General features: G+C 29.7%; 1 protein-coding gene across 6 annotated transcripts; it reads right to left on the bottom strand.

Moving 5' to 3' along the window:
• Positions 1-5,469: 5,469 nt before the first annotated feature.
• LOC118192759 (uncharacterized) lies at positions 5,470-19,449 on the bottom strand. Of its 6 annotated transcripts, none has more exons than XR_015043039.1 (2): positions 17,781-18,120; positions 5,470-6,553 (listed from the first exon to the last, which is right to left on the bottom strand). XR_015043039.1 is itself a non-coding variant. In XM_035363771.2 (2 exons), the coding sequence occupies exons 1-2, from the start codon at positions 19,307-19,309 to the stop codon at positions 6,142-6,144; spliced, it is 1,290 nt and encodes a 429-aa protein (XP_035219662.2). In that variant the 5' UTR covers positions 19,310-19,449; the 3' UTR covers positions 5,470-6,141. The 6 variants fall into 6 exon arrangements, 1 of the variants encoding a protein (XP_035219662.2); XR_015043038.1 differs by having other exon boundaries at positions 17,785-18,120; XR_004758814.2 differs by having other exon boundaries at positions 17,831-18,120.
• Positions 19,450-21,783: the final 2,334 nt, after the last annotated feature.

Raw genomic sequence — 21,783 nt, 5'->3', positions numbered from 1 at the left:
TGTACGAAAATTGTTGATCCTTATGCTACTACACGGAGTAACGTAGGTCTCCGTAATCAGGGCGATGTCAACTTCATGATCAAATAGAAAATTTTCAAACTCCATTAATTTATTTTGAATGCTGTGCGCATTCCAATACACTAATCTGATGGGAGCCTTAGTAATGGTGTTATTGGAAATTATGTTCACCGGATTTGGGAGTTTCATCAATTAAATTTTTGGCGTGTTGTAATTGTTTTGAAAGTAAGAAGCCGGAGCTTTTAATGACACTTACTAATTCCGCTAAATCCTCGAAAACCTTTTTTGCTTCTTTGATAGTGTCCGTGTAGAGGCCAGCGGATAAAGCCTGCGCAAATGTTTTATTTTCGACTACACGGCTTGGGAAGGTCTTAACCTTGTCTTGTTTCTTCTTAGGGAACTTTACACACCCCTTGAAGTTCGAAGTGTGTTCTAATTGACAGTTCGCGTACTTCGGGGGTTTCTCCTTACTTTTATTTGGACATTCATAAGAATAATGTTCTTCCGCGCATCTCACACACTTGGGGGTAAAGTAGCAACCGGCCTGGGTGTGGTGGAACCCCTGGCAACGGTAACATTGCAGGGGCCCAGCCCGACCGCGGTAATCCTCAATTTTGGTACCAAGTCCACATAAATTAGTGATATTATAAATTTCTTTCGATTCGTCTTTTTTGGGAAGTGTAATTAAGAATAATGGTAACTTTATAACGTCACCGTTACGCCTACGGGTCATCTGCTTAATAGATTTAACAGTAAAGTTTTGAACTTCGAGTGCGTCTTGTATGTCATTGATTTCAGTATCGATTAGTAAACCCCGGATTACAAACTTTAAGTCTCTATCCTGAGGGAGTATAAATGAGTGGTGTTCAATTTTGGCAGCACGAAGTAGTCTAACAATGACTTTGTAGTCAGTAGCATCCTTTGCAAAAATTTTAATACCTTTAGGGGTATTTTTACTCATGACATCTATGTTTCTCTCAATGAATGTGTTTCTTAAATTTTGAAAAATTTTATTACTAACTCTGATGGTAATGGGCGGAACTCTACTTTTCTTAACAAATTCCGCTTCAAGGTCATCATTTTGCGTGGTAGTGTCTATTTTTGAAGTGCTAATCTGCTCATTAGCAGCAGAGGAAGTATCCATTATTTCGTTATCAGCTGTATTTGCATTTTCTACATTCTCTTCAATATCAGAATTTTTAGCGTTATTCATTTTATCCTCATCATTATTGTTCACCTTAGAAGGAGATTTAGTCATATTTTTATTTTTACCCGTACCCTCTGTGTTGCTTTTAGCGGGTGCAATATCGGGTTTAGTTAAGGGAGGTAAGTTATTTATAACAAGTGCTTTGTGCTCTTGTTTTGATTTCATCACCGTCACCTTAACAGTACGACTACGTACAGTTTGATGGCCTCGCCTTTTCCTGTAAAATTCCTCATCGGAGCTTACATCTTGATCTAATGTTATTTCATGATCCGAATTAACCGCAGAATTTTCATTCAACTTTATAGGGCTACGAGAACGATCGTTGTCGCTGTGTGTAGCGTTCCTGTTATCTTTATGTGCATCAGTGTTATGTCTAGTAACGCCACGTGTCTCACGTGCGCCGGATGCACAATACAGTCAAAAGTCGTTAATCCGGACTCGTCGGGACTTCGGCGATTCCGGATTATCGATTTTTCCGGATTATAGATCATCAGTTTAAATCTCGTAAGATGGCATGCAGAAATTCTAAAATTAAAAATATGAAACCATAATTTATGAAATAAAGAACAATTATGATCTAAAGGGTATCACAATTTAAAAAAAAAAAAAAAAAAAAAAAAAAAAACTTAATATTTATTTGTTTACTTTATGAAACATTTCTTTCAATGTAAGTTGTTTAAGTTGCTTCATTTTATAGGATAATACTTTCTCTTTAATTCTATAAACAGACATAATTTCTTGTTCAGTTACAAAGTTCCACTGTTCAAGTCCCGTTAATTGCTGTGCCGAGAATACCGACTAACTTGTCAATCGAAATTGTTTTGTTTTCACTAACCTCTCTGTCACATTCTTCATGTCTTTATCCATTTTTTGCAGCAATTCCACATTTTGTTTGTTGGGCATCGAAACATACTTTCGTTTTGTAGATCCTTTGGAAGTTCCAGCATCAGAAATTCTATTTGACATAATCGAAAGTTCAAGTTTACTTTTATAAAATTGCTGTTACAGTCTGCAAAAAATAATAAGCGGGATCCAATTCGAAGATTAAGGAACAACGCAATCATTAACATTAACTGAAATAGATAATTAGATAATTTTAGCTTACACCGTCCGTTATACATTAAACGCGCAGGCGAAAACGTATTCTGCACTTGCGCACACGCATATGCGCACTAGTCAAGATCTTACGCGCACGCGTAAAACGCCTGTGCGCATGTGCCAACGCGGCGCATGCGCAGAACGTTTTTAGCTTTGAGGTCCGGATTATAGATCATTCCGGATTATGGGTGTCCGAATTAACGACTTTTGACTGTAATTTATAAATGCCTATCAGTATGGCCACTGAGGGAGGGGTCTCAATAATGGGCCAATGGGCTTCAATTGCTCTTGTGACGCTGAATCGTTGAAACTGCGCATATGACGTAACATCATGCTGTAGTTTACGTTTTATATTGTATTTGTTTAGCAGCTATTTGGCAGTTAGTAATATATGGTGTATAAATACCGCTTTCATTTTAGTAGAAAATCTCGCAATGCTTTCATTTTATTAATTTATTTAATTGTTAAAATTTCGTTTCCGACATTCTGATCACGCACTGATATTCAGATTAAAGTTCATGGTATATTATCAAAAATGACTCAAGCTAAAATTAGCGTCGAATATTATGCGTTTACTAACACCTGCGAATTAAGAGCATTCAAGTGTACATATTTTTTTATTGAGCTGAGAATAACAGGAAGTGTAGCAATGAATATAGTATTTTCTCATCTTAATGGTTCCATTCCTTTGATTTTGATAATGTAAGATTCAAAATATTGTGAAGAATCTGATTATACCTATTGTTAACCTTAAAAGTTATATATGAAAAAACTAATTACGTTAATTTCTTCATATATAACTTTTAATTAAATCGTATTCTATAGAATACGAATGTTTCATTGTAAACGAATATTGTTGTGAGTAAGATCTTGGATATCCTTTTTAAAAAACTTCACCTTGATTAAAGCTTTTTATGGCAATTCGGAATAAACATTTTTACCACGTTATTCTATAAATATCAGGAAATGTTTTGGAGCAGATACTTCATTTTTACCTCCGCCAGCCTATATAATTTTCAATATATTAAAAACATTTAATTTTAGTTTTGAACCAATTAAATTGTGCGTTATTCATCTACCCAATAAAATACAATTTTTAATAAAAAGAAATTAGGAGCCAAATATTTTATTATGTTGATACAAATTTATAAAAACTAGTTTTTACAAAGTGCCAAATATTCGTAAAAATATCCTCCAAAATTTTGTAATCGAGTTCTTTCTCTTTATTGGAATAATAAACTAGTATTTATTTGTGAACGATGAGCACGAAGTAGTACTTTATTTGAAGTTTAAAACATGGAATTCGCTGCAGATTCTGCTTTCATCAAATTTTTAATTATATACCAGTGCAAACAGTTCGCTTTTCGATTTGAGAACCACCCTTGAACAAGATATTAAATATTTAATTAAATACTTCTATCACCTTTCTCCTGTGGGGCTCAAATCATTTTGGGTTATTTTTTGTAATGAGTATGAGTAATTTAATTATTTATTAAATAGGCATCGAACAGGCAGTTGACTTCTCTCAGCATTGAAAAATATTATTACACGTAAATTATTCTATTATTAATATCAGTAGTATTCGTTTTTTGAACTCAATTTTTTATCAGGGTTCTTGTTTTATTTAATGAAAAGTGCTAAAATAAAAAGCTTTTATGGTTTGATCTTTCAGATTCCATTTTAACACCTGTGGGTGTAAAATAGAGAGATTTTCTCAATGCACCTTAAACTTATTCAAAATGGCTTCTGTTTCGAAAAACCGAAGTCTCCAAAAATGGCGACTGCATACTTATAAAAAATGCAGCCTTCATAAGAGTGCGGAAATCTTTTTGTCGATGCTCGCTGTGAAAAACCCAATTTTTGATTTCGCTCTCATTACCTATTTATTTGCGAAGTGCGGCATAAAATGAGGTTAACACAACTTATAGAAAATTAGTTCACTTGTACAAAATGCATCATTGCGCCAGTACGTTTATGAAAAACTGCAAATTCGCATTAAGATGTTCCAATCTTTAGGAAACACAAATGACAAATATGTGGTCGCACCCATACGTGATATTGGCATAAAAGTGTTGATAATATTGTTGTTTGCGTCTCAGGAAAATGTCGAGGTTGTGCTTCATGGAAATTCATTTATGTAACGCAATATTTAAAAAAAATTAAAAAATGCAATATTGTAATTGAACCTTATTTTCATTCAAATGATAAAGGACTATATGCATATGAGCGATGCAAAAGTACTTTTTAATTTTATGTATTAATCTTTCTTCGGGAGAACTAGAGTGGATGTAGAGGGTTTCATACCAAATCGTTAATATTCTATCGAATGTTCAGACATGTTGAATATTCATTTTAACTATCAAAATGTCCCATCTAATTTTCTCTCGACCTAAGATCTATATCTTGATTTCAAACAGAAAAAGAAATAAATAAAAAAAGACTGTTTGCTAGATAAATATGTCTAACTCTTCCAAGTCGTAAATTTAAGAAATTAAAGCAAAACTTTATTTCTGCCCACGTAAAAATTTCAGTTTCGCAGATTCTCAGTTTTACATAAATGTTTAATTATTTTTTCAAGCAAATTACATTATATAATGAAGCTGCTATATTATTAACCAAAATGTTTATCATGAAATATAATTAAATCTTCATGACTATATCTTTCAGATGCAACCTTAAAATATGATCACCACTTCTCAGAATTTAAAGAAACTCTCGTACTGAGTATTAGTTTTCGAAACAGACCTCTTCTGTAGAAGACCAAACCTTCTAGAACCATGCAGTGTACTTATTGAGGTTAGATTTTCTTTATTGAGGTTAATTTTTCTTGAGATTAACTTTCTTGCAGATCCTATGGTATAATTAATCAAAAAAGTTTACAATCTAATTTAAGTTCCAAAGTTTTTAAGTGCTTAAACTATAATTAATTTTGACATTTTTCATCCATAGTCTGAGAATAACAATGTGTTAATTTCGTCAGGCATAGCAATAAATTATTTTTTTTCATTAATAATTTCATGATAATTTTACGAATGTTTGCCTGGAGTTCTGATTTATTCTAAAGAAAGTGTATACTTCAACTGATCATTACGTGTGAATTTTAATTGTTCTCAGAATTCTTTAAAAAAAGGAAAAAGAAAATAAAATGAATAAAAAAATTAATTTATTTAGTATTGTAGAGCTGAAAAATGGAAACTAAGCCTATTAAAAGTATCTACATTATGTCATATTATATATATTATACATATGGCACTATTATGTTATGTTATACATATATTACCAATTATAGTATTATACTGACATCATTATAGCTATGAATGTATTGCTTTCATGCAAATAAACTCTACAAACAATTCTTAAGTTTACTGCAAGCAGTATAGAACAACGGCATTTTGTGAAGTTCATATACATATAACAAAATATAAGTATAGATACAATGAGGCTTTATAAAAAATAATTAATTAATAAATCTAACAAAACTGATTTTCTAAATTTTTAAAACTCTATAGCATTAATATTTTTCTCAATTAAAAAATTTTTGTGCTTCTACGTATATGTTACAAATAAGTGAAGGCCAATGGTTACAAAAATAAAGGCCTGGTGAACACTTTTGTGAACAAAGTGGAGACCTAAATTAAGTTTTTTTTTTTTTTTTTTTTTTTTTTTTTTTTTTTTTTTTTTTTTTTTTTTCAATTGCAATAAAATTTCATACATCATATGTGCATTTTTTTGGAATGAGAAATTTACGATTTTTTGCAAATTTCATTTCATAATTTTTATGAGAAATGTAGAAGAAAAACCTTGCATTCATACAGAAACTAAAATTCGAGTCTCAGATAAGATTGTAATCGTTTAGGCAGAGGAAGTTGTTCAATCCCCTCTGGCAACTGTGAATTGCACATCAGAGTATCCCTCAACACACACCGGGAATAATGCGACAGCGTTCTTGGTTGATGGATCATGTTAAAACTGTGGTACTCACGATTTTGAAGTTCGTTGCAAATTTGCTCCACAGCCTTGGTGTCAACATGTCTCAGCAGAAAACTTTTCATTTCCTCGTACGAAAGGAAGGTGTCTGGAACGGATCTCCATATCAGGCATAGACTGTTCAAGTAAACAGCAAAATGTGAAACACTCCAGCCATACAAATTAGTAAAAATTTCGACAATAACAGCTTCTCTTGGTCTTAGATTTATCCATCGTCTTCGCAAAAAGGCAGGAATTCTTCCCCTAAAAATAAATATTGTTTAGAGAGGAGAAAATGACAGGTAAACATTGCAGGAATTAAGGTGAACCATTTCAATCAGAAAATTAGTCATAGGCGTACTTAGAAAGCATTCAAGAAGAATCACCAAGATATATATTTCTTACCAGTGGATAAAAGAATGGGGGCCTAGTATTTATTATTTAAAGATCTCCTAATTTTTCAATAAGAATGTTAATTTTCAGTAGTTATTCTGAAATAAAATTTTAGGCTCTTCGATTGCTTCAGTGTCCAGTGCTTGCTGATTCTATTTATTGCTTTAAACTATCCAAAACCGCAACATTTCCTCAGAGATATATATTTTTGTTATATCTATAATTTATAAGAGTATGGTATATTAGCTTAAACTGTTACATTAGTAAAAGTTATTAATCCCTATTTTATAGATATTTGACTTAAATTCGTATATTTCTTTTTTTTTTAACCTTGTCAGATTTTCTTTCATTGGTTAATCCTAGTTATCTCGGATCGGATGTAAAAAAGGAAAAATCATTTGAAAATTAATCTTTGTTAGCAATTGGACACTGCTAAAAAGTACGTGTAATTATATCTGGAAAACGTTCCAAAATTCGGTAAATTTAAATATTGATTCCAGATAAACGTCAAGCGGAAGATTACTTGTCTTTCTACCTATGGTGAAAGCATCAAAATTCTGCTATGTGTGGCCACTAAAAGAAAGAGCACGCGAGAAATATACAACAATTCAAAAGAATCTTAATTAATTTCAGAAGAAAAGAAAGAAGCATTAGATGAGATAACCCCCAGAGCAGATAAACTCGACCAAAGGTGACGATAATAGTCATACATTAGCAATCTTATTCACGCGATTTTCTCGCGAAGGAACCATTGCGTTTCGGTCCCGTATTAGTGCTTACAGCTTAATCAAATGACTAAAAGTGAAAATTAATAAAAGATATAATTAAATGATCTAATATTTAATCATTTGATTAAAAGTTTCGCCAAAGTTAACAGTTCCACTAATATATTAAGAGACTCACATTACCAGGAATGTTTTAAACGGTCGCCGCTTTTTCGTATGGCCCAGACTCTCCTTTCCCCATCGATGACAAATAGCTGATAGCTTTGCGCTCTGTAATCGATTACGAAGCTTCGATACTTTGTTTACGTTTTAAGGTTGTATATGGAAAATCTTGCGGAATTGATAAGGGCCGCTCTTTATATTTAATTTTTTTTTTTTCTTGCTGTATACGAGAGTGGACGCAATGTGAATAAATCTCTATGCTACAGTCAATTATTTCCATTATTCGAATTAATTCATCTTGAGAACTTTAAAAGTCTTAATAAACAGAAACTTACTCATATTGCTGATACAAAAGTATAGATATGCTTTGTTCAATTCTCTTGTTAATAAAAAAAAACAGCAATTGTGCATGTAATGACAGTAAAAAATAGTTAAAATTTATATATGTCTGTATTGTTGCCTTAGTAATAATGCATGATTATAAAATAAATATTAGAATCTACTGAAGTAATAATTACATATGTTAGAACACAAGAAAAGAATCTGAATTTTTATTTATTTTAGTGACCCGTATTTTTTATTATTATTATTATTATTTTAATTATGTTCGCAGAGTTCTTTTTTAAGTTTCCCCCAAACAGCAGAGATGCGTGAACTAAATTTTGTACTGAACAACACAAAATTATGTTCAAAGAAAAGAAATTAATAAATTCTGCATTGCCTACGATTGCTAGTTAAAAAAAAAAATCATGTTTTCCATTTCTCCACATCGAAAAATTATACTGGGGGGGGGGGGGAAAGACACCACTTCATTTGGCATTTGACATTTTATATCAATAAAAATCCCATGGTTTTAACCATTGATTCTAATTTTAATCCTTCTTCATTATTAGCCTTTAAGGAAATTTGCTTCTTATTTGCATTTTGGTCTCTTTCTGTCAATAGTGGTATTAAGGATTTGGTTTTTATTATTTAACCATATTCTCCAGTTTCTTTCTGTTGCTTCTCTTTCCTTACACCCAGTGTGCATGCCATGCTGAATGCATTATTTCAGATTCAAAATGTATAGACAGAAAACTGTACCAGGACGACAAAAGTGGTAATTTAACAACATTGGCATCAATTATCCCCTCCCTAAGACAACCACTTCCGTAGAAATATTTTTATAGCAGCTGTGTCTGACTGTCTTACATATGGTTCACTGTGATTTAAAATTTATTAGCTCATTATAATACTGATGCAATTTAAAGTTTTTTCTTAGTTAGTTCAAACAACCCATGTTATGGATCAAAAAGTAGTATCTTATGATTATTAGTCATATTATTAAAATTTCAAAATGGCTTTTGAAAATTTTCTTCCTTACACAATGATTTGCAGTTTGGCAAAAATCTTTCACAAGTTGGTCTTACTATGGGCAAGTATTGAAATTTGTTTCCGAAACGATAACCAGTAATTTTGTTTAGAGTTAAAAATCATTTCTATGGTATATGTAAATCTTTTTAGTTTTTAATATACTTCAGAAGTTCCTTTTCTTATGCCATAAGGCATGTGTAAAATAAGCTTATTTCCTTGTATTATTATTATTAAACCATTCAGACGTCTTTCTGACAATTGATCACTGAAACTTATGCCGTACCTTTCTGTTAATTAGAAAATAATTTTGGATAATAAAATAAATATATTAGAAAAGTAGTATATTATTAAAATATTTTTTAAATATATTAAATTAATGTATTAGAAATCTCTGTAATATAAAGCAAGCTTTCGTTCTTCAACTACATGTCCATTTCCGATACCCAAAGGCTAATTCCATCGGGTGTACTCCAACTGCGCTAATGAAAATCCCCCCCTGGTCGAGCTATAGTCCAACTGAACCAATCAAAATTTCTTCCCCCCTGCTGCCTACAGGGTTACAATTTAACTTTTCAAAGCCAATAATAGATAAGAAAAAAATAAAAATAAATAAATTGAATTACATATCACAAGAACAAGTAAAAAATATCTAACAAGCAGGCTAATTACTTGAATAACAGTAATAAATGCAAGAGCTAACAAAGAAAATAAAAGGTATTGGTAAACATACATATTAGCATTACAAACATCTGTCATTTATTATAATAATATCATAAATTAAATAATTATAAAGCATACAAATTATATTTTTAATAAATTACTTCAATAATAGTCAAGATGTCTGAACTAGACTGGAAAATTTAATAGAGTGCAAAAAATTATTCCATATCAAAGTGTGTTAAAGTGTGCTAGAAATATTTTTTGTTAATTAAAGCAATCATGTAAATGTTTGCAGAAATTAATAGTTAAATTAAAAAAAAGCTTAGCATGAAATCTATTATAACAACATTACTGTGCGTTTGGATCACTGACGTATAAATTGTAAATAAATTTAAATTATTATGTTAAGAAGTTTTTTTAAAATTTATCTATAAGAAAAGAATTAGATTAACAGTACTGCAAATTAATGTAATCAATCAGGCCTCTCAATAAATAAGCTTATTTTTTTAACCAAAAACTAAAAATTAGGATGCAAAAGTTTGTGTAATATACTTGGAAATATCTGAACATATAATTAGTTATAAACATACAATTAAATTAATAACAAGCTAATTAACAGTAACATTAAGCTTAATTTCATTCAATCTAAAACAAGCAATCAATCAGGAGCTCCGCATAACTGAAGTTTTAATGCTATTTTACGTAGATTTGCGTATAAAATGAAAGTTGCACTTGCGAAACAAGTGAATAATGTACTGATAGTCAACAGGAATTAAAATACAGCGGTTAAAAATATAACTACTTGTCAGAAGGTATGCAAAGTTGCCATGGCTAGAGAAATTGAATGATTATAGAAAACTCATAAAGTTAAGCGTTACAGTGTGAAAAGAAAATTCTGGAATAAACATGTTAAGAAAAGTAGATGGAGAAATAATCCTTAATTTATTGATATCCATATAAACTCTATGCTTTTGGAAAAATGTTACATATAATTTGCACCGAGGTATCAATCACCGAAACTGAGTTAATTTCTTTCCTTATTTTTTCTTATCAGAGGGATTTGTAAAAAGATATGCTAAGGTAAAGGTGAAAATTTTTGCAATATTTTTAAGGAATAAATTTAAAAAGTATTTTTACTTAGTGAACTGAAATTTTTACGCTACATTTTTATACAGTAAATAAGTACAAAAAAAGAAAGAGCTGGGGGATCACTGGAACTAGAAACTCGGATCGAACTACCAATGTTTAGTGACTTTTCCACAAGACCTTTTGAAATTAGCTGAACAATATATTAAAGAAAATAGAAGATACAGCACACGTAAGAACAAAAGTGGCCTGAATTAGAGATTTACATGTTTGGTGAATGAGTTAAACTTACCTGTATGCCATTATGAAATATTAGGAATGTAGCATAAAAGCATGAATGAAGAAGGCAATGACAATCTAAATCATTGTAATCTAAATGTATATCATTATCAGTATCTGCTATTAATTTCAATACTGCTGAAAAAATTATAAATGAATTATATTATAAATCATATGAACTCATTGAATTATAAATTACAAAGTTAGAAATATTATTAGCGTGATTTAGCACCATCTTTGTTAACAAATAATTTCAAGTAATTAATTTTACAAATAATTCGGCCTGAAACTAGGTTGGAAAATAACCTACATGCTGAAGATTAAGCTTTGCCAAGGTGTTAGAAACATCTTCTGTTAACTAGAGTTGTGATGTAAAAATTTGTAAAAATTATCATTTAAATGAAAATTGGCATAAATACAATACAAAGTATATAAATTCTACATACATGAAAACTTGAGTACAGTGCAACAATATGTGAAAAAGGAATGGATTAAAAGGGAATTGAAAATCCCAGGATATGAATATAAGGGAGTTTATTTTTTATTATTTATTATTATTATTATTATTATTATTATTTTGTTAATTATGAAAATTCTTCTGACACTCATAATTATTAATTTATTAATTAAATGTGTATTAGAAATTAAATGTATGCCAAAGTACATCAGGTGGAAAACGGAATAAATATTTAAACATTTCTAGTATTAAAATATGGAATTTGTAACAAAGTTAAATAACTTCAATGATCAAAAATGGATAGCTTAATACGGGAATATATTGCAAGTATTAGTGTGAATTTAGAACGATTTAAGAAGTCCAATTTTTAGATTTAATAAAGATAATTTTTATAATTAAATTAGAACTGTTTACCTAAAATGGTAAATTTGAAAGTTAAAACCATTCTGCTATCTAAGAAGATTTGTTAATATTTATTTAGACAAGAAACTTATTTAAGGTGAGCTACAAATCCGATATTTGATACGTTGATTATGTATCAGTTTTGTGTATGTCATTAATCTATCAATTTTACTATTCAAAACTTATATATATATATATATATATATATCAATATATCAGCGACAAAAATCTACAACTTGGAATGTTTTTAATTCTTACAGAGAATAATAAAGATCTGGCTGATCATTCTTTTAAGCATCATAAAACTTTAAAATGAGTGTAAAAGAAATTCACTTTTACTTTAGCACACACCGGACTTTAAAATAATATTTGTTTTGTATGCTCAGGTTTGTACAATATTGATAAACGAAAGTAGAGGCTTGCATCTCAATAAAATGCCCCATTAATGGCGATAAATGACTTTTTGCAGCACTCAATCTTCTTGGTCATTCAAGTTATCCGAGTTAATTTCTTTCTTTATTTTTTCTTATTAAAGAGATTTATAAAAAGATTTGATAAGGTAAAGGTGAAAAGTTTTGCAATATTTTTAAAGAATAAATTTAAAAAATATTTTTGCTTCATGAACTGAAATTTTTACGATATATTTTTACACAGTAAATAAGTACAAAAAAAGAAAGAGCTGGAGGATTTCTGGGATTAGAAAGTCGGGTCGAACTACCAATGTTTAGTGAGTTTTCCGCTTGATCATAAGACCTTTTGAAATAAGACTGAACAATATATTAAAGAAAATAGAAGATACAGCACAGGCAAGAACAAAAGTGGGCTGAATTAGAGATTTAAATGTTTGGTGAATGAGTTAAGCTTATCTGTATACTATCATGAAATATTAGGAATATAGCATACAAGCATCAGCGAAGAAGACAATGACAATCTAAATCATTGTAATCTAAATGTATAACATTATCAATATCTGCTATTAATTTCAATGCTGCTGAAAAAATTATAAATGAATTCTATTGTAAATCACGTGAACTTATTGTATTATAAATTACTGCAATAGAAATATTATTAGCGTGATTTAGTGACTATTTTTGTTAACAAATAATTAATTTTACAAATAGTTCAGCCTGAAATTAGGTTAGAAAATGAGCTGCATGCTGAAGATTCAGCTTTACGGAGGTGTTAGAAATATTTTCTCATAACTAGAGTTATGATGCAAGAATTTGTAAAAATTATCATTTAAATATAAATTGGCATAAATGCAATACAAAATATATAAATTTTACATACATGAAGTGCAGCAATATGTGAAAAAGGTATGGATAAAAAGGGAACTCAAAATCCCAAGATATAAATATAAGGGAGTTCGAATTTTTTTTGTTAATTATGAAAATTCTGCAGATACTCATAATTATCAATTTATTAATTAAATGTGTATTAGAAATTAAATGTATGCCAAAGTATATCAGTTAGAGTAACTGAAAAACAGAATAAATATTTAAACGTTTCTAGTATTAAAATACGGACTTCGTAAGAAAGTTAAATAACCTTAAAATAACTTCAATGATCAAAAATGGATAGCTGAATATGGGAATATATTGCAAGTATTAGTGTGAATTTAGAACGATTTAAGAAGTCCAATTTTTAGATTTAATAAAGATAATTTTTATAATTAAATTAGAACTGTTTACCTAAAATGGTAAATTTGAAAGTTAAAACCATTCTGCTGTCTAAGAAGATTTGTTAATATTTATCTAGACAAGAAACTTATTTAAGGTGAGTTACAAATCCGATATTTGATAGGTTGATTATGTATAAGTTTTGTGTATGCCATTAATCTATCAATTTTATTATTCAAAACTGATATATATATATATATATATCAATATATCAGCGACAAAAATCTACAACTTGGAAAGTTTTTAATTCTTACAGAGAATAAAAAAGATCTGGCTCATCATTCCTTTAAGCATCATAAAACTTTAAAATGAGTGTAAAAGAAATTTATTTTTTAGCACATGCCAGACTTTAAATTAATATTTGTTTTACATGCACAATTTTTACAATATTGATAAACGAAAATAAAGGCTTGCAGTCTTAATAGAATGTCCCATTAATGGCGATAAACGACTTTTTGTAGCACCCAATCTTCTTGGAGACAAATGGGGGACAGGAAACGTCACGCAGTTCGTGGATTAAAAAAGAGGGGGACGGGGATTTTCGATCAAATTTGGCGCAGTTCATACCCTACCATTCCATCATAATAACTTATCTTTTACCTGGTCATTATTCAGTGAAACCTTTCTATTTAAAAATTCTGTGATCATCCTTTGTAATAAATGTCCAAGATACAACCTCCACCACCTGCGAAATGCATGGCTTTTTTTGTACAGGATCTCTGTGGCTGTTACTGGAAGGCACTAAATAGTATGTTCAAGCACTAAATAGGCTTCCTTATTCTCTGTTTGTTATTAAGTGTGTGATATACTTTTTTGTATGTGTATTTGATAGTGTGTACATATATATATATACTTTTGTCTACCATTGGAAATAAAAATATATGCATTACAAATCTGAGTTATTAATCATATTAAGGCTGTTTACACCTTTCGTTCCAAAACAGATATTCAAATTAAATACATTAAGCAATTTGTGTTTATCTACATTTGTTTCAATAATGTTTTTGTTGGCATTAATTTCTCTAAGTAATTTAAACATGAGGTTGTTTAAGGCCATTTTTTATCTATTCATTTATTGAAATATTTACATTTATTACTTCTTATATATTAATATTTACATTTATTACTTTTCCCACATTAGATAATCCAAGAATTTTATACATCTTATAATTTATGGTTTAGGCTTGTATATATGCAATATGATTTTTTTTTTTTTTTTAAATTTTCCAGAAGAAAAAAATTCTTATCTTCTACTTGTTATCTCATTATCGGATTGTTTTAAAAGGTATTTCTCCTGCCTTCGTAGCATGCCTCGGCACATATTCGAGAGGTCCATGTTTCTAGTCGCGGGAAGGGCATTGCTCGTTTTTCACGTCTCTCAGCTTCCAAAAAAATCCTAATATCTCTACAATGTCGTCTTCAAAATAAACAAATAATCTGATGGAATGAAAATATTTTGGTCATTAAAACTTTTTAATCACTGCTGTTTACATCTACATTTCTTTTTTCACATAATTTGAAGTTTTCAAGTAGTTTTAAAGTTTTCAAACTAAGTTTCAGAGAAATTTTAGATATCGCGCAACTCCTCTGGGGCATCTTCAAGTCAAAATCAAAATTTAAAACTATTTTTAATATCACTGGACATACTTAAAATAAAGAAATATTTTTATTCTATTGCTTTTGTTATAAAAAACAATATTAAGCAGATCTGTTTTTATGATTAAAATTATAATGAAATAATGATTTTCTTTTCACTTTCTGCATAAAATGCACAAATTTTGTATTTCAATTCTTTTTTAACATTAATTTTTTTGAGGATGGAAATGCTTCTCTCTAAAAAATTACAATTTTACAGTTTTTTCTGAATTTACAGATTTGAAGACAATTGGATAGCAAAGCCACAATTTTTTAAATGGAGGAATAAATACAGCCCTGGCTTTTGTTATGTTTTATGCATTTAATAAATTTACACCCAACTGTTTATTAATTCTACCTAACACAATTAATCGATACTTGTTTCTAATATAGAATTTTAACATCAATTCTACATAATAACATGAGTAATCTTTTTTCAATTGAATTTTATCAATATTAACAAAATACTTTGGCACTATGAACTGAGAATTTTTTCCTTTACTTTTATCTTTTAATACTTTAGGAACTGGTCATTGATTTACATCTATAATAAAAGAAATAAATGCTTGTATGAGTTTTAACATATTGTTAACAATGCAATAAACCTCAGCTCCTTTGTTGCCTGAATAATGTTAAACTCCCTGTTAAGTATTTTTTTAGCATCTTCTATATAAAGATGCTAAAAATATAATAGACTCCATGATTATTCCTTAAAATTGGAAGTATCAGAAATAGATGTAAATATGTATTGTCTTCTGCATTAACTTACAAAAATAAAAGTGTGAATATCTGAATGGAATTATATAGAAAGAGCTACAGGACGCTATGTTTTCATGATGGTCATTCCACTATACAGGAAATATCAAATCAAACAATAAGTGCAGGAAAAGATTCAGTAAGAGTATATACTCTCTTCTGAAACAATACATTTGACTGTAGTTGTTCCATATGATATTCCTATACAACATCCCAAAATCTTGGTAAATAACTTTCTAAACTAAGATTACAGTGTAAAAAAAGTAGTGGAAAAATGTTGTAGTCATGTAACTGGGATACCATACATAAAAATTAAGCAGTGTTACAAGTGTTTTTATATTAACTGCCTGTTACAACCAAATAACAAGCTATGAGAAAGAACATGCAGTGTCAGTACAGCTGGATGATCCCTTTTACAGAGTTGCTAATTTGAAAACAAATTAACCTGTAAAACTACCCTTCATACTGGTTTGCTTTAGATTCATTTGGTAACAAATATGCCATTAAAGTCTGTACCAATAAATCAATAAACCTTGTTACAAGCAAGTTTTTGTTTGCAGGATGCAGTTCATAATTGGCTTTCTTTTGGTGGTATAGCAACAGCGAAGGGAGAAAGATTCCGGGTAATTTAAATTCAACTAACATAGCATATTCCATTCTTCTGTAACTTTATAATTTGATACAGCTTTATTTTTCAGAATTTTATTCATACCACTATTTCATCCATTGCAGACAAATTCCACAAGTGCATATTTTAAAATTAATTTCACATTTAAAAAAGTGATTTGTTATAAAAATAAAAATGAGTTATAAAAATCATTGTAACTTGGACAAATACACACGCACACACAAAAAAAAAAAGAGGAGGAAAAAAAAACATACAAAAATGGTGATGCTGCTTATTAAAAACTGAAGAATTGTTATCTGCACATACACATGGTTGACACAGTTTGGTGCATCCTGCGAAATTTGTTATGGTAATATGGTAGCAAAAAAAATTTTTTGTCATTTTGTATTAAAATTATTAAGGTTTTGATGGCTATGCTAAGTTACACAAAACAAGGTAACGTACAGTAAGAGCTATGTACCTTAGGTAAAAGGATGCCTTTGAGAAGGTATTTCTATGAGAAATTGACTTGTATTCACATAATACATAAGGAAAAACAGGAAAATCAGCTATCCCATTCACCAGAATTTGTACCTGGATCAAACATATAGTGTTCAGCTATCTTATCTGCTAGCCTACTGGTACCAGTCAAAATAGACAGTAATGTAATATTATACAAGCTAAGCAGCATTGACTTATACATCACTAAAGAAAGAAATAGACTTCAGAAAACCTGTTTTAATTATAAGATTATTTTGAAAAACGTTGCTCGTGATAAAACTAAAGAATGAATTTTCTTTACACACTGACTGTTAAATTATTATATTTCAAATCAACAGACTGCATTTATACATTAAGACGATGAAAAATACAGTAGTCATCGAGGCAATTGTTGAGTTTCTGAAGAAACAATAAAAATTTTCAAATCTATCATAGTATACCCTGTTTAATGTTTAATATAGTATGGAAGGTTTTGTAAAGCATCAGCTATTTAAAAAAAAAAGCATGCAATAGCTGACAATGAAACCAAATAAAAATCAAACAGAACTCTATTACACGTTATGCAACAAAATTAATGAATATGAACGCCTATAAACATTTTTTTCTTTCTTTCTTTTTTTTTTTTTTAACTTGGACCAGATCTCGAAACATCAACTAGATCTTAGGCAATAAAATTAATAAAAATTTATGTTGATAAGCATTTAAGAACAAATAGAACAAAATGGCCAAACTTTCAACTAGATAACCAAATAAAGTGTTTGCGTTCTAGAGGATTTTATTTACTTCACATACATACATACATTATCTTTACATTTACTTTCATAACTCGTATCATACATAACATACTTCATAACATACTCTTATCATCGAATGATTATGATTTTCTATAGTAATAAGCAAATTTTTTAACAGTTTCTACTTCGACAAAATTTTTTTTTTTTTTTTTTTTTTTTTTGAAATTTGCAATATGGTAGCAAAAAAAATGACAAAAAAATTTTTTTGCTACCATATTGCAATGTATTCCTTTAAACTGCAAGGTTTCGCGATATTAATTTTCCTTCTGACAAAGTTCCCACACGAAAACATTAAAAACTTCGTAATTTATAAAAAACGGCCATTTCATTATCGATGGCAAAAGTCTGCCTATCGATAGTAAAAGGAAAGTTTGGGCTATCCGAAAAAGCGACGACCGAGTCGTTTTAAATCATGAAACCAAGCAAGAATCGTGTTTTCCATTTTAACAGATTTTACTAAATGGACTACTAAATACTAAAATTAAATAAATACTAAGTAATAAAATTTTGTAATAAATTGTTTTATAATTACACTCTTATCTAAGATAACTCTTAAAATAAACTACTCTTTCAACATAAATTTGCTTTGGCTGTTAGAGGATGCCAAATATTTGAATATAAAATAAGAAAGCATTATCAAAATAAAGACTTACCAGTTTAGCTCTAGCTGCTCCGTTGAATGAAACTGATAAAATCGATAAGGTCTTAAGATTGGGCTGTATTTAATCTCAATTCCGTATTTGAGGAGCACCAACAAGTGGTCTGGACTGCTTCGAAGCAATACGTTATATTGTCCATCTTTCTGAAGAATATCCACAATATGAGTAAAATAAAAATAGTTTGCTTTTTTCAAATGATGAAAAATATAATCCATTCTTCTAGCTTCGTATCTGAAGAAAAACTCACTCATCCACGAAAAGCACAGTGCATCAAACACTTCCGCAACAAGAAGGGAATCTGTACAATCCTTATCCTGCATCATTTTTATTAATTCAGTTGCTATTTTCTTCATTGCTGCCTTCATGAACAATGACTTTTCTCTTCTGTTGCAAGTTATACAAGTTATACATGATCGAAGAAAGCAGGAAATGCAAATAACGATTTTTCTGTGCAGTGAAAATACATCTTCACGTGTTCTAAAATAGACTCTGATTGTTTCCGTTTCCCAGTCTGCTGACAATCTTTCCATTACGTTCCTAGAATAATCGCTAAAAAAGCAGGTCGTCAAAGCATCTAAGACAGGATCCGCTTGCTCCGTTAGAATAAGAACTTCAATTAATTTGATTGGGGAGGAAACTGCTGTATCAGTTCTACGAGAGGAAGAAAAGTTTTCCCTTAATACATCCATTACTCTCCAGTGCTCAATTAAATGCTTCCGATCCTGTATAAAGGATAAATAGGAATACCTTCGAGGGGTTACGCATAAATCCAGTGCAGAAATTAGCGCCGTATTTGGCTTTTCATGAAACTCGCAAGCAGACAAGTCCAAGAATTCCAACGATGTAGCATCAATTAGCCAATGATAATTCATCTTTAAAAGTCTGTATTTCTCCCTTTTCCTTAAATACTTCTCCTACGTACTCAACTCGATGGAGTACAAGCACCAGTAAAAACAATTTACAGCTAAATAAATTCAGAAAGGTATAAAGACAAGGATATAATTCGCCACCTACGTGTACGGGAGCGAATCTGTATAACTACGTGCGCCGGATGCACAATTTGTTTATAAATGCCTATCAGTATGGCCACTGAGGGAGGGGTCTCAATAATGGCCAATGGGCTTCAATTGCTCTTGTGACGATGATTCGTTGAAATTGCGCATATGACGTAACATCATGCTGTTGTTTACGTTTTTTATTGTATTTGTTTAGCAGCTATTTAGCAGTTATAAATATACGGTGTATAAATACCGCTATCATTTTAGTAGGAAATCTCGCAATGCTTTCATTTTATTGATTTATTTAATTGTTAAGATTTCGTTTCCGACATTTTGATCACGCACTGATATTCGGATTAAAGTTCATGGTATATTATCAAAAATGACTCAAGCTAAAATTAGCGTCGATTATTATGCGTTTACTAACACCAGCGAATTAAGAGCATTCAAGTGTACATATTTTTCTATTGAGCTGAGAATAACAGGAAGTGTTGCAATGAATCTAATATTTTCTCATCTTAATGGTTCCATTCCTTTGATTTTGATAATGTAAGATTCAAAATAATGTGAAGAATCTGATTATACCTATTGTTAACATTAAAAGTTATATATGAAAAAACTAAATACGTTAATTTCTTCATATATAACTTTTAATTAACTCGTATTCTATAGAATACGAATCTTTATTGTAAACGAATATAGTTGTTGTGAGTAAGATCTTGGATATCTTTTTAAAAAACTTCACCTTGATTAAAGCTTTTTATGGCAATTCGGAATAAACATTTTTCCACGTTATTCTATAAATATCAGGAAATGTTTTGGAGCAGATACTTCATTTTTACCTCCGCCAGCCTATATAATTTTCAATATATTAAAAACATTTAATTTTACTTTTGAACCAATTAAATTGTGCGTTATTCATCTACCCAATAAAATACAATTTTTAATAAAAAGAAATTAGGAGCCAAATATTTTATTATGTTGATACAAATTTATAAAAACTAGTTTTTACAAAGTGCCAAATATTCGTAAAAATATCCTCCAAAATTTTGTAATCGAGTTCTTTCTCTTTATTGGAATAATAAACTAGTATTTATTTGTGAACGATGAGCCCGAAGTAATACTTTATTTCAAGTTTATAACATTGAATTCGCTGCAGATTCTGCTTTCATCAAATTTTTAATTATATACCAGTGCAAACAGTTCGCTTTTTGATTTGAGATCCACCCTTGAACATGATATTAAGTATTTAATTAAATACTTCTATCACCTTTCTCCTGTGGAGCTCAAATCATTTTGGGTTATTTTTGTAATGAGTATGAGTAATTTAATTATTTATTAAATAGGCATCGAAGAGACAATTGACTTCTCTCAGCATTGAAAAATATTATTACACGTAAACTATTCTATTATTAATATTAGTAGTATTCGTTTTTGAACTCAATTTTTATTAGGTTTCTGGTTTTATTTAATGTAAAGTGCTAAAATAAAGTACGTCTATGGTTTGATCTTTCAGATTCCATTTTAACACCTGCAAGTGGTCAAAATGGGGAGATTTTCTCAACGTACCTTAAACTTTTCAAAATGGCTTCTGTTTGGAAAAACCGAAGTCTCCAAAAATGGCGACTGCATACTTATAAAAAATGCAGCCTTCATAAGAGTGCGGAAATCTTTTTGTCGATGCTCGCTGTGAAAAACCCAATTTTTGATTTCGCTCTCATTACCTATTTATTTGCTAAGTGCGGCATAAAATCAGGTTAACACAACTTATAGAGAATTATTTCACTTGTACAAAATGCATCATTGCGCCAGTACGTTTATAAAAACTGCAAATTGGCATTAATAATTTATGTAACGCAATATTTAAAAAAAATTAAAAAATGCAATATTGTAATTGAACATTTTTTTCATTCAAATGATAAAGGGCTATATGCATATGAGCGAATCAAAAGTACTTTTTATTTTTATGTATTAATCTAGAACTAGAGTGGATGTAGAGGGTTTCATACCAAATCGTTAATATTCTATCGAATGTTCAGACATGTTGAATATTCATTTTAACTATCAAAATATCCCATCTAATTTTCTCTTGACCTACGATCTATATCTTGATTTCAAACAGAAAAAGAAATAAATAAAAAAGACTGTTTGCTAGATAAATATGTCTAACTCTTCTCAGTCGTAATTTTAATAAATTAAAGCAAAACTTTATTTCTGCCCACGTAAAAATTTCAGTTTCGCAGATTCTCAGTTTTACATAAATGTTTAATTACTTTTTCAAGCAAATTACATTTTATAATGAAGCTGCTATATTATTAACCAAAATGTTTATCATGAAATATAATAAA

This window comes from Stegodyphus dumicola, chromosome 9 (genome assembly GCF_044657685.1).
Source record: "Stegodyphus dumicola isolate Sdum_Otavi_A_Nest chromosome 9, ASM4465768v1".
Taxonomy (NCBI): domain Eukaryota; kingdom Metazoa; phylum Arthropoda; class Arachnida; order Araneae; family Eresidae; genus Stegodyphus; species Stegodyphus dumicola.
Note: the sequence above shows the minus strand (reverse complement) of the source record. Positions and strands in the feature narration are given on the sequence as shown.